The sequence below is a fragment of the Podarcis tiliguerta genome (assembly GCF_965153285.1).
Source record: "Podarcis tiliguerta genome assembly, chromosome: 16".
Lineage (NCBI taxonomy): Eukaryota > Metazoa > Chordata > Lepidosauria > Squamata > Lacertidae > Podarcis > Podarcis tiliguerta.
Window position 1 is genome coordinate 23,352,333 of NC_139549.1, and position 13,812 is coordinate 23,366,144.

A 13,812-nucleotide genomic window follows, 5' to 3' on the forward strand; every position below is an offset into this window, starting at 1 on the left:
GACTGGGTCAGGAACGAGGAAATCTGGAATATATGGCAATTCCAGAGAACAGTGGGAGCATGAAAGAAGCCTGGGTCGTTCTCCAGATTTCTAAGGTTGTAGATTTGAAGGAAAAGCAAACCTAGCTTAATTCATATTCTGAATTAAACGGTGCCTCCTGTATGGTGGGAGGCCTAGGATGTGAAAGGCACACCAGGGCGGGGGAAGGACAGAGGTTCTGCAGATATAGTGCTGGGGGATTTGCTAACGACTCTTGGAGTTTACCCCATTTTTATTTATTATTTTAATCTGTTTCCTATTAAAAATTCATAATTTGGGGGACTAAGGGAGGATCATCCATTAGGTAAGTGTCAGAGACTTCTGCCTAGAATGCAGGCAGAAATGATCTCGAGAAAGTATTTTACATAAACGAGGCATCGTTTTCATTAGTAGCACATTTCACATCCCTCTTTGCAGAACTGGAATTATAGCTGAGCACAACGTTATGGCAAAGACGCAGGGGTATGCGTCCTCTGATCCTGGTTGCACGGTCAAATTGCTCTGTCTTCAACAGGTCAAAGCTAATATCAGCAGCAGCATTTAAGAGAATTGAGTTAAATCTGAGCTCACTGTGCCTTGCGGAACTTAGCATGTCCTTAAGGTTAAGTGAGGCTTTAACAGGCTTTGCTGCTGTGGGATGAAACACCTTATCTGGTTATAGCTGTGCAAGGTAAGAGAATATTTTCTCTAGAGCAGTCTTCCCAAACCTGGATAACAATTCCCATCAACCCCAGCAAAATATGGTCATGGCTGATGGGCGCTGTAGTCCAAAACATATGAAGGGAACCAGGTTGAGTTAATATAGGTTAATGCCCTGAGCTGTACTTGTCTGGAAGTCCACGGGCAGGCTGGTAGTTTAAGCACCATGGAGAGCTCTAAACAAGCAAGTTGCTCCAGGAATATCTGGAGCTCTTCTTCTCAGTTCCGATTGAAATTGGAGGGGTTTTTTTTTGGGGGGGGGGATGCATCAAAATGCAGTATTTAATATGGTCAAGCTTGCAGGGGCTTATTGGAGCTGCAGTTCCAATTCCTGACTTGACTTGGATTGGGAGCCCACAGGGCACCAGCTAGGCTGGTAGTTTCAGCAGCACACAGAGGGCACAGGGCTAATTACTGGTTTCAGCACCACAGAGAGCTCCAAGTGAGCTACGTTGCCCCAGGAATATCTACAGCTCTTTTCCTCATTTTGGATCGAAGTTGGTGTTTGGGGGAAATGCATCAAAATGCAGCATTTCATAAGAAATGACAGGATAGATGTAGATTGTTGCTAACATCATCTCTACACTGCCTCCGAAACCTGCAGTGGAAGCTCACAGGATGCAGAGCAAATGGGTGTGTGTACACAGCCTTAGATTAGAAGCCAGGGGTTGTGCTGTTCATTGTGTCAACCATTCCAAGGCCTACTGGCCCATCGAATCCAGTATCCTGTTCTCACAGTGACCACCTTGAGAAACCTAAAAGCAGGATTCAAGCGCAAAAGAACTCCCCTTTTCTGTGGATTTCAGCAACTGGTACCCCAAAGCATCACTGCCTCCAGCTGTGGAGGCAGAGCTTAGACACTATGGCTACAGCCATTACTAGCCTTCTCCTCCTTGCACATGTCCAATTCTCTTTTAAAGCCATCCAGGTTGGTGGACATCCCTGCCTCTTGTGGGAGTGCGTTCCATAGTTTAACTATGTGCTGCATGAATGGCTCTTACAGGACTGCACAGAGAGGTGCAATATGTTTCGGCAGCACAAAGGAACACATTCTGCACTGTCATGCATGTGCACACACAAATGCACACACAGGGTCCTGGAAAAGAGCAGCTACTACCTCCCTCGCCACACATAACCTGCCCATCAAATTGACAGGCATCCCCCCCCCAAAGAAAAACAACAGTAAGGACTGTTGTCACCAGCATGCAAAAATTATGGTTAATAGTGCACAGCAGGCTGAATTGTTTAATCTATGCTTAAAAAAACCAAACAGCAACCAAGAGCTCTTTATTTAGAAATTAGCAGTATGATTTATGCCTTTTATTATAAATGATGGCGAGCAATTCCCTCTTTGATTGTAACAATGGAACAATATTCACTCTGTCAGGAGCATTGCAAACAGAACCAAGACTCTCTCTTTTTAAAAAATAAACCCCCTCGGGCTTACATTTTTGAATAATTCTGAGAATGTGCATATTATTTCAAACACCTTGGCGAATTGTACCAGCAGGGTTTGTGTCATGGCAACTTTTAGTTCAGCGTTCCCCAACCTGGGCCCCTTCGGATGTGTTGACTACGACTCCCATCATCCCTTGCTACCTGTCCTTGATCCAGATCACAGGGGACCATAGCTCAGTGGCAGAGCATATACCTGTAGAAGATCCAAAGTTCAAGCCCCAGGCTTTCCAGGTAGGGCTGGGAATGTTCTCTGCCTAATACCCCAGAAAGCTCCTCGCAGTCAGTGTAGACAGCCAGAGCTAGATGGACCAGGCTTCTGACTCAGTATAGTGATGGACCATAGCTCAGGGATACAGCTTCTGATCTGCATGCAGGAGACTCCAAGTTTAATCTCCAGTTAGGGCTGGGACATTATTATTTGCTCCTTGCCATCATTACTTACTCCATGCATTCCACCTCACTCTGCCCAATGGAGGGACTCACCTAGCAGACTGAGACTGTCAATTGCTGGATGCAAGTCCTCACCATGATTGGATTATTATTATTTAAAAAACCCTTACAGAAAGGTCAAAGTCAGATATGGAAGTAAATGTGTGCACTTAATGTGTCTGGTTCCCACCCCCCTAAAAACAGCACTTGCAGTGGTGGAGAGAGCAGGATCAAGATTACAACACACACAAAGGTTTGAAAACATCAACCCTAAACTCTTCCTCTTCCCTGCCAAAAAGTGCCCCTGGAGCACTAACACCTGCTAGCTCAAAGAGAGAAGCTTCTGCAGCTAGTTTCTGGCATCTGGGTGCACAAATCCTTCTGGGTGCTCAGCACTTTCCATTGGCTGTGTGCATAGGTTTCGGAAGAATGTGTGACAGTTAAAATCCTCAAATACATCTCATGGTTTCCCCTTTTATCGGGACTGGTCTCACAAATTACTAAAAGGCAGATCTTAGATGCTGGTAGATGCCAGCTGCCACCAGGTGGGGTCGCCGTTGCTATCTGAAACTGGCCAGAGAGAATTCTGGTGTGGTTTTGCTATTGTACCAGCCCCAAATGGAAATCTATACCTGAACATTCAGGCCAATAGCGTTTATTGGGTGGGAGAGTGGGGGGGGGGGGGTTTGCAAGGAAAGTGTACATATATAGTGCAGTCCACACCTTATTCTGGGTTCCGTACTTTTTTTGTCCTCAAAAGCTTACGTTTTTGATCCCAGGTCCCTGATAAAAAAAACACCAGGATGAGTTTTTGACATCCCAATTCTGCCAAATCGCTTCCTTTCCTCCTCACCCCTAATACACAAATGATTGCCCATGGAAGAAGCTCTATTGTATTCTTCACCAACCTGGTGCCCTCTGGAAGTTCTGGACTACAATTCCCATTAGCCTCAGCCAGCACAGCTGAGGCTGATGGGAGTTGTAGTCCAAAACATCTGGAAGGGGACAAGGTTGGCCAAACCTGCTTTGCAGGTAGCCAGCATGGAACCCTTTGGATGTCATTGGACTTCAACTCCCATCAGCCTCAGCGAGCATAGCTAGTTGTCAATACCACACCAGTATCTCCTATGCTAGCTTATTTAGAAATAGTACATCTGTTGATTTAAAAGCAGAGGGGGTGGTTTTGTTCTTTCGGTTAAATATATGTTTGGAAAAAAACATACTGGTCTTACAATCAACACAAGGAAAGCCCTGCTAGATCAGGCCAATGGTCCATCTAGTCCAATGTTCTGTTCTCACAAAGACCAACTGGATCCCCACGGGAATAGTGGTTAGTGTGTCAGACTACGACTAGGGAGACCAGGGTTCAAATCTCCGCTTGGCCATGAAGCTCACTGGGTGACCTTGGACCAGTAACTGCCTCTCAGCCTAGCCTACCTGATGCGGTTGTTGTGGGGATTAAATGAGGAGGAGGGAACTGTGTACGTCATCTTGAGCTCTCTGGAGAAAATGTTGGGATATACAGTGGTACCTCTGGTTGTGAACAGGATCTGTTCCGGAGGCCCGTTCGCAACATGAAAAGAGCGCAACCTGAAGAGCCGTATCTGCGCAGGTGTGTGGCGTGATTTGGTGCTTGTGCGCATGCGTGAAGCACGATTTAGCGCTTCTGCGCATGCACGAGGGGCAAAACCCGGAAGTAACCCTTTCCGGTACTTTTGGGTCGCCACAGGATGTAACCTGAAAGAACGTAACATAAAGCAAACGTAACATGAGGTATGACTGTAAATGAAATGAGTAAGATATAAATAATAATATACCTGAGTGAAAGAGAACATTTCACACTTCTGAGCCCCAGCAAACTGGCATTCAGAGGCATATACCCTCCAATTCCGGAGGCAGAGCATAGTCATCTTAGCTAGTAGCCACTGACAGCCCTCTCCTCCATGAATCTGCCCAATCCTCTTTTAAACCCATCCAGGTTGGCGGCCATCATTGCCTCCTGTAGAAGGGAGTTCCATAGTTTAACTACGCACTGCATGAAGAAGTTCTTTCTTTGGTCTGTCCTGAACCTTCCAACATTCAGCTTCATAGGATTTCTACAAGTTCTAGAGTTATGAGAGAGGGAGGAAAAACCTTTCTCTCTCTCCCCTTCCTCCTTCCTATGAGTGCTTTTTATAAACCTCTATAATGTTGCCTCTGATTAACCTTTTCAAAGCAGGCGGCTGGAGTGCTTCATTCACATAATCACCCATTCAGGGACATTCACTAGCTTCCCCCTAAAAGCAGCCAATGCACACTTGCCAACAAAAAAACGGAACATGTGAAAACTCCATAGAAAACCATGATACAGGTTGACACAATAGGAGGGTTCCATTGTTGGTATTGTGTCTTGGGTGGCCTAGTCATGCGTACAAGCCATCCCCTTGATGGACATGCACGTATGTGAACCGGACAGGCCACATGCACAGGAATTCAAGGCAGAGAACTCCCATGATGTCCATTGCTTGCTTAGGCCAGTCCCAAGAGCAGGGGGAATTGTAGCTCAACAAAGATGGCTGAGCTGTCTCACCTCATCCTCGGCCAGAGCTTTGATTCACAATACAGTTACTAACAATTCCATCTCTTTCTGATGTTCAGGCTACCAGTGCTGTCCCAAAGATACATGATTCATCTAGCCAGCATGATGTCTAAACCTCAAACTGATGAGTGGATTTACACTAAAGACATATCAGTTTTCTGCGGCATATAATACTCTCTGCAAAGCAGGGAATGTTCACAGGGCTATCTCTACCGGTAGGCAAGACAAGGCATCCTTGAACCACGGCAGCAGCCCCTGGCTGCTCCTCCTAAGACCCCCTGGCCAATTCCTCTCTGTTGGAGGGCATTGCATTAAGATTCAACAGGCAGTCCAGTCATCTTTGATACATGGAATCGGGACAGGGAGTTGTCTTCTCCATTAACTTAGGCAGCAAAATGTATCTGGGGAAACCTGCTTGTTTAGATGTCTGTACTTCCTCAACATGCACTAAGTGGGACCACTCTTGCTGGCTGCGCCCCCAGTGCCAACATGCCCCGCTCTCACTGCTGCATGCATAGAATCATAGAATTGTAGCGTTGGAAGAGACCCAAAGAGTTATCTAGTTCAACCACCTGTGATGCATGGAAGGCCCTTTCTGATGAACACCAAATGCTGAGGGGTTGTGACTGGCACGTGCTTCAGTCTCGAACCTATGGCCCCCCTCTCATGCACATGAGGGGTTTCTGCTGAACAGCTCTAGTGTTAGGCTGGATTAAATTTAACGTGACCCGGAGGTGCCCATAGGGATTGTTGGGTGGAAGGCAGGGAGCCCAACACTAGGGGGCGCCAGAGCCAATGGCATGCAGAGCCAGCTAATTCTAGTTTTGTCTCCATCCTCCTTCCGGCTGAGTTCTACAAGCGCAACACTGATGAGACGAATCTGATGGCCAGGTCTCCCCTGCCCACCCCCCACCCCCCGCCCTGGACTGGCTGCAAGTAAGAAGGCAGGCAGATGGGGGCTGGCTGACGACAGACTGAGTTTGGTGGGGCAGTGCCCCATACTATGCTAAAGTACCAGCTTCCGGTGTACTTTTCTGAGCAGAACACATTTCCAAAAAACAGAAGCGGAAAAGGGCAACAGACTTGAGGAACAGGACCCGCTTGGCTTTTCTTTAAAGTTTAAGAATTGACTCATTGCGGCACAAAATACATTCATGGAAAGAAAGCATGGGAAGAGCGAAAGTCTCTTTGATCTAGCCATAGTATAACAAGAACCAACAGCTTGCAAGTTAAAAGTTGGACAAATTCAAATCAGAAATAAGGCACAATATATATATAGATAGATATCTCTCTCTTTTTCCCCTCCCTTCCTTCCTCTTTTTTTTTTTTTTTTAAACAACAGGGGAAATAGTTAACTGCTGAGGCAGGCTGCCCAGGAATAGCAGTGATATCTCCATCACTCAGACGTCTCCACCTCAAGACAAAACACTGTTGGAAAAGAGACCTCCCCTCTAGCCGGGTGACGTTATACTGGGCTTAGCAGAAGGGAAATTTGCAGTTGGAAAGATGGCGGAGTTGGTGATGTCAGTGGTGCTCTCTGGACACCTTTGTTTATATATACAGGATGTGACACCGTCGTGAGTGGATAGCTCAGGGCACAAAGGAGGTGGAGTCTCTTATGTCTCCTGGAACATTCTGGCCCAGCGCCCCCTTGAGGAGGAAGAAGGGATTTCCCCGCGCCTGGTGTGGCCCGCCGCAGCTCGTTCGCATGCAGTGGGGAAGAGAACGGCTGCAGAGGCCACACCAAGGCGCGGTTCCTCCTCTGAGCAAGCCGACCTTTGGCCGGTGTCCTCCATCTGAATAACCCCCAGGTCCACATAAGCAGGCTCTAGTAAGCCCCTCCCTCCCAGGTTTTTTTTGGGAGGGTAGGGGGCAGGGAGAAAAAAGTGCATAGATGCCCCCAAAGGGCCTGCTGGGAAGGGGGGGAGGTCGGATGAAAATACAAACAGCAAGTGATTCGCGTCCAGCCCTTGGAGTGTTTAATGTTCATGCAGCGCCTGAATTTCAGATTGGAAAATCCTGACGCAAGTGTATTGCTTAACTGATTATTCGGTTTATCATAAATATATATATGTATATTATATATAATAAGAAGAATAATAATTTCATATATATATATATATATTTGTAGGAGTCTAATATCTGGTTATAAAAGCACACGGTATTGCATCACTCAGATTTTAGGAGGTGGGGTGGGGTCTCCATGCACATCGACATGCTTTTAAAGTTGAGTTTAAAAGTTCCACCGTGGGGAGGGGGTGGTTCCAGGGACTCCCCAGCCGGACTGAGGTGGACCCACCCCAGGGGGAGACCATGCTATCTGCTGAGAGAAGACAGCAGCATCTCGGGTAAGGAGGGAAGCCCCCCCCTCCAAATACAGGAGGGAGGGGAGGTGGGTTTATGGGTGTGTGTGCAGGAGGCTTGCCATGGAGGAATCACAATTCCCCCCCTATCCCACCCCTGGCCCTCGTGGCTATAGGTATTTATAGATATGTATAGTTTGTTTTCTCCATTTGTTCTTCAAGGAAGTCCATCTCTCCAATTATCCGTCTGTCCATCCATCCATCCATCCATCCTTCCAGCTGTGGCTACTTCATCCCACTTCTCAGCACCTGGTTGGCAGCAATCAACATGACACTGATGATGAACGCGATGGCAAAGGCGCAGATGAGGCTTTTGCGGACGCACGTCTGTCTGATCTGTTGGTTTGAGCAGGCTGAGGAAGAGGGAGGAAAGGTGAGGAGGGGAGGAACAAGGAGAGGAGGAGGAGGGTGGTTTGAACAGAGAATGAGAAAAGAGAGAGCATAGAAGTCAGTGGCATAACTTTGGGGTGGCGGCAGAAAAAGGATACCTGCTGAACTTAAAGATTCTCTAGCCCAGGGCTTGGCAAGGTTTATCTCGCCTGGGCTGGTTCACTGCAGCGGAGATCCCTCTGTAGGCCAGATTTTGCACGAATGTGCGGTTTCCAGTGCCTGCGCCTGCACAGATGCAATTTCCGGTGTCTGCTTCTACGCAGACATGATTTCTGGCGCTGCGGAAGTGAGTCCCCGCGCTGTGTGCAGGGACTCGCCAAGCGGGCAGCTCGGTTAGGGAGTGGCTCATGGGCCGGTTAAATGACCCCCGTGGGGTGCTTGTGGCCCATGGGCCTTAGGTTGCCTACCCCTGCTCTAGCCCTTGAAGGACAGAACCTTCATGAGCATCAGTTCCTTTAAACATATATATATATATACAGTGGTACCTTGGGTTACAAATACCTTAGGTTAAAAATGCTTCAGGTTACAAACTCCGCTAACCTGGAAGAGTTACCTCGAGTAACTCTTAATGAAATCGCACACCAGTGCGCAGAAACAGCAGGTGGCCCCATTAGCTAAAGTGCTGCTTCAGGTTAAGAACAGTTGCAGGTTAAGAATGGACCCCCGGAACGAATTAAGTTCTTAACCCGAGGTACCAGTGTATTTCATCTAGTCCCGTATCCTGTTCTTACAGAAATCTTCAACCTGGAGTCCCTGCCCTCCCTGCAATATCTGGGGATCTGTTTCTAGTGAAATATCCAACTTCTGAGACTTGCTCCTTCCTACACGCTGACTCCAACCCCCCGCCACTCTGGGCTGGGGTGATTTGGCATGCAAAGCCATTCTTTCTCCACTGGTCCCCTTGCAGCCACCATTGGCATTAGTATTCAAAGCAGCTCATAGCCTAAACAGAACAACCACTTCCCTAATTAAACAAAAGACGAGTGAGCAAGATCTAGCACAGGAACAGACTGGACTTGCTGATGTTGTGGCCTTGCCAGGGCTGGATCAACATGGGACATGTGGGACATTTGTCCCAGTCCTGAGTCCTTTTGGGACGGTGAACAACTAACCACCTGCTCTGCCCTTCCTTTTGGTTCCCAAGTGCTACAGTTTCTTAAGGAGAGTTAGATACTACAGCCTTTGTAGAAGACAACCCAAAAGGATGGTTTCCCTCCCCTCTTTGAGGTTGGCTGCTAGTGGGTGAATCATGCCCCTGAATAGGTAAAGGTAAAAAGGTAAAGGATCCCTGGACGGTTAAGTCCAGTCAAAGGCAACTCTGGGGTTGTGGTGCTCATCTTGCTTTCAGGCTAAGGGAGCCGGCATTTGTCCACAGACAGTTTTCTGGGTCATGTGGCCAGCATGACTAAACCGCTACTGGCGCACGGAGGACCATGGCGAGCGCCAGAGTGCACGGAAACACCGTTTACCTTCCCACCACAGCGGTACCTATTTATCTACTTGCACTGGTCTGCTTTTGAACTGCTAGGTTGGCAGGAGCTGGGACAGAGCAAGCACCCCATCGTGGGGATTCGAACTGCTGACCTTCTGATCAGCAAGCCCAAGAGGCTCAGTGCCACCCGCCGTCCCTTATGCCCCTGAATAGGTTGAGAGGAAAGGAAGGCCTGAGGGATGGATACCCTAATAGCTGGGAGAATGGGAATAGAGACTGACCGTAGCAGTGGGTTAAAAGTGAAGAACGTCAATGAAGGACCTTAGCTTAGTGGTAGAGCATCTGCTTTGCATGCAGAAGGTCCCAGGTTGAATTCCTGACAACTCCAGGCAGCCCTGGGCAAGAACTCTGCCTGAAACCCTGGAAAAGCTGCTACCAATCAGTGTAGACAATACTGAGCAAGATGGACAAATGCCCTGACTTGATATAAGGCAGCTCCCAATGTTCCTGAACTAATTTACCTCACTCAGTTTAACAGTGAGGGTCTCTAGGTGAGAAAGCTTCCTGAACCACTGAGTACCTGCTGGAGGGTTGCTGTCTAGTTCGATTTATCCTGAGGACAGTCTGGACTTTATGAACATTATGCATAAGATCTGGTTCTTTTGGTGTAGCAGGGCTAGGGAACATACCAACCAGAGACCCCGTAGAACTGCTTCTTGCCCAGGTATATAGTACTGCAGGGGTGAAAAACCTGTGGCCCTCTGGACATTGCTGGACTACAGCTCCCACCATCCCAGACTGTTGGCTAAGCTAGGTAGGGATGATGGCAACTGGAGTCCAACAACTTCTCTAGGGCCAAAGGTTCCCCACCCCTCTGAGCCCTGGATCAGAACTAGGTGGATGGAGAAAGGTACTGAGGGACAACCATGTGGCTTCCCTGACCACTGGGTCCAGTTGTGGCCGACTCTGGGGTTGCGGCCCTCATCTCGCTTTATTGGCCGAGGGAGCCGGCGTACAGCTTCTGGGTCATGTGGCCAGCATGACTAAGCTGCTTCTGGCGAACCAGAGCAGCACACATAAATGCTGTTTACCTTCCCGCCGGAGCGGTACCTATTTATCTACGGTACTTGCACTTTGACGTGCTTTCGAACTGCTAGGTTGGCAGGAGCAGGGACCGAGCAGGGATTCGAACCACCGACCTTCTGATCGGCAAGTCCTAGGCTCTGTGGTTTAACCCACAGCGCCACCCACGTCCCAGAGTACTTTTAGTTCAGTTTAAAGAACCCCTATCCTACCTACAGGGAGAAGCTGGAGATGATTGGCTCCTTCCCCATCACCTGATACCTTGGCTGGAAGGCTTCTACCTAGATGCTCCTGCCTATGGGATTGAAGGGCATGTAGTTCCCTTTTATGGCCAGCTGGTAGAAGGGTACGTATGGAGCTGATGTCCAACTCCCATGATTCCCATGGCTCCCAAATTGAAATCCCATGGCACCCAGTGATCCAAGTGCTGACAAAGATTTGCTTACTCTCCACATCAACTGGACACTCCTCTGCATTCCCCATGTGGCTTTCCTCCTCCGTCATGATGATGTTCTCGATGTCCTTCATGGAGAGGTGCTCGCAGAAAGTGTCGTACAGCAGCCGTTTCAGCTCGTCAACCGTCAGCTTCTGCATGTCGCACTGCAGAGGTAGGAACAGTCGTCACAGGATGGTCACAGCTCCTGAATCCATTGCATGGAGCTTTGGTTGAGCCAGGAAGCACACACATACACACACGTACACCAGGGTTAGCCAATGTGGTGCCCTCCAGATGCTGTTGGACTACAACTCCCATGAGCCCTTGCCAGCATGACCAATGATTGGATATGATGGGAAATTGGGTTGTATCCAAGGAATGACATCTGGTTCCATTTCAAGCCACATGGGCAAAGGAAAATATGCTACCCGATGGCATTGTGATGTCAGATGACCGACAGGTGGGTGGTGCTATCCACCTCTCAAAGCAGCTCTGGGCAGGGGAGGTTGGGGGACCGTTTTACCGGCTTCATCAACTATAGTCATTCCTGGACAGGGATAGCCTGACCACTGTCGTCCACGCATTGGTAACATCGAGGCTGGATTGCTGTAATGCACTCTGTGCGGGTCTGCAGAATGCAGTGGCCAGATGGCTGTCAGGAGCTTCTGGTTGGGGACATGAGACACTATTGTTAAAACAGCTGCACTGTCTGCCCATCTACTACCAAGCCAGGTTCAAGGTTAATTTACAAAGCCCTGAACAACTTAGCTCTAGGGTACCACAGGGATCGCTTGAACACTTACGCCCCAGATCAATATCTGAGATCATCTGCAGGAGCATCGTTGGCCATTCCTTGACTTGCTAAGACTCGTTTGACAACAACAAGAAACTGAACCTTTAATGTTACTTGGCCAGTCTTGTGGAACTCATTGCCACTAGATATTCAGCAGGCACATTCTATGCTGAAAACCTTACTGTTGTGCCAGGCCTATGCAGGCAATTAAGAGTACATCTTTCCAAAGCGGTTAATTGACATCTGTTTTAACCTTTGTTATGGTTTTTATTGTATGGTTTTATTGCTGGAAACTGCTTTGATATGGATTTTTCTGACACAGCAGCATGTAAATATTTTTAAATAAATATCTATCCCACTGGCTAGAAATGGTGTTCCGTCCCTGGCCAAGAGGAATGTGGTTCACGTGAAGAAACTACTGAGCCATTGTTAGGGCTTTGCATGAACAGGCTCAATGCTGTGAATCTTAAGGTAGAAGAGAGAAGCTCCTTAGTCCATGACTGGTGTTTGTAATTCTAGACCCAGGGATCTTTTAAAAGGAAGGTGGCAAGGCAATCAGAGACTGGCTGTGTGGCATATTTGCACAAATGAGGCTACTTGAAAACGGTGGAGGGACTAGAGTGTTTTGATATATTGATTTGCTAAAAGTGATCCTATGGACATTGTTTTAAAGACAGGGTGCCAAACCCAGCAGCAGCTTCCTTCAACTTGGTTTTGGGCTACAAAACCAGAGGGTTTGGACTACAATTCCCATCAGCCCCAAACCAGCCCTGCTGTATGATGGTAGGATAGATAAGAACATGGTCATGCTGGCTAGGGCTGATGTGAGTTGTAGTCTAAAGAGCACCAGGTTGGGAAGGCTGTTCTAGGATTTCATATAGGCTAGGGACAGGGAGGTTGTGGCCATCCTGATGTTGTTGGACTACAGCTCCCATCAGGCTCAGCCAGCATGGACAATGGGCAGGCATGATGGGAGCTGTAGTCCAGCAACATCTGGTGGATCACAGGTCCACCATCCCTGATAGGCTAATGTCCTTCCACAGGGCACAATGCAGGTCAGTAGTTTCAGCACCATGGAGAGCTCTAAGTGAGCTGCTTGCTCCAATGATGACTGAAACCTGTTATGACTTCACCATCACTTCTCCCAGATTCCATCCCTACCTCAAAGAGTGGAAGGCCATGCAGGCTGGGGCTGATGGGAGTTGTAGTCCAAAACACATGGATGGCATCAGGCTGAGGGGAGGCTGCCATAAAATGTAGAAACACCCTGAAAAATCCCCATTCCCGTCCTCTGAAGATGGAAATTGAGCAGGGAAGCATGAAGGAGCATGACATAATTAAGGAAAATGGTGATGCCTACCTCCTGGTGTGAACCAGCAGTCCAGTCACCATGAAAAACGGGAAAATACGCATCTTCAGTACATATATCTGCAGTAAAATCAAGAAAGAGGGCCAAACCATCAGGTTTCAGGGGCGGGGGGCGGGAATCGGTGTTTCCTTACCTTCCAAAACACAGTGTCAAAGTCAGTGCCGTGGAATTTTTCCGGGATGCCGGATGTGGAAAGTTTGGGGCCAAGCAACGTCACAAACTCCTCAAAGTCCACTTGTCCGTCGCCTGGAAATGACAGACACCAGCACAGGTGAAAACGAGGCAGCATCAGGTCCCCATGGCAGGTTAAAACCATATAAAAATACAATACTAAAATCAGTAAAAACAATTCACAGGCAGGCAACTTCTTTGTGGAAGGCAATAATTGTTCTTAGCAATGCATCATAGAAAACAACCAAATGGGCATACTAGTGTTAGAAGTATGTATTCTTACTAGGGGTTACTTCCCCTGCTTGCATTGCTCGCCAACCACCTACGTGACGACAGTCTTACATTTATATTTATATGGTAAGTTATTTCTTGCTTTTGTTTGTCTCTAAATAGTTTGAGAAGGGATATGTTTGCTTTTTAGCTTTGCTTTCACACAGAATGTTTTCTGAGGTCCAAATGATACGTTGCGTTAGTCACATAGCTTCTCCTGTAAGTTTGCTTTAATTATTTAAACAAACAAACAAACAAACAAACAAACAAACTGTTCAGGCGATTCAAAGACATAAACACAG

General features: G+C 47.8%; 2 protein-coding genes across 2 annotated transcripts in view; both read right to left on the reverse strand.

The window, feature by feature from the left end:
* The window catches only part of UQCR10 (ubiquinol-cytochrome c reductase, complex III subunit X), a 433,107-nt gene that overhangs the window by 25,730 nt on the left and 393,565 nt on the right, over nt 1-13,812 (reverse strand). The gene's annotated exons all lie outside the window — the stretch shown is intronic.
* Nucleotides 7,729-13,812, reverse strand: part of CABP7 (calcium binding protein 7) — a 57,041-nt gene continuing 50,957 nt past the window's right edge. Inside the window, exons 3-5 of the mRNA XM_083417971.1 lie at nt 13,203-13,315; nt 10,918-11,071; nt 7,729-7,919 (exon numbers count right to left, since the gene is read on the reverse strand). Coding sequence (XP_083274097.1) covers nt 7,792-7,919; nt 10,918-11,071; nt 13,203-13,315 — 395 coding nt within the window. The 3' untranslated portion in view covers nt 7,729-7,791. The remainder of the gene's footprint in view (nt 7,920-10,917; nt 11,072-13,202; nt 13,316-13,812) is intronic.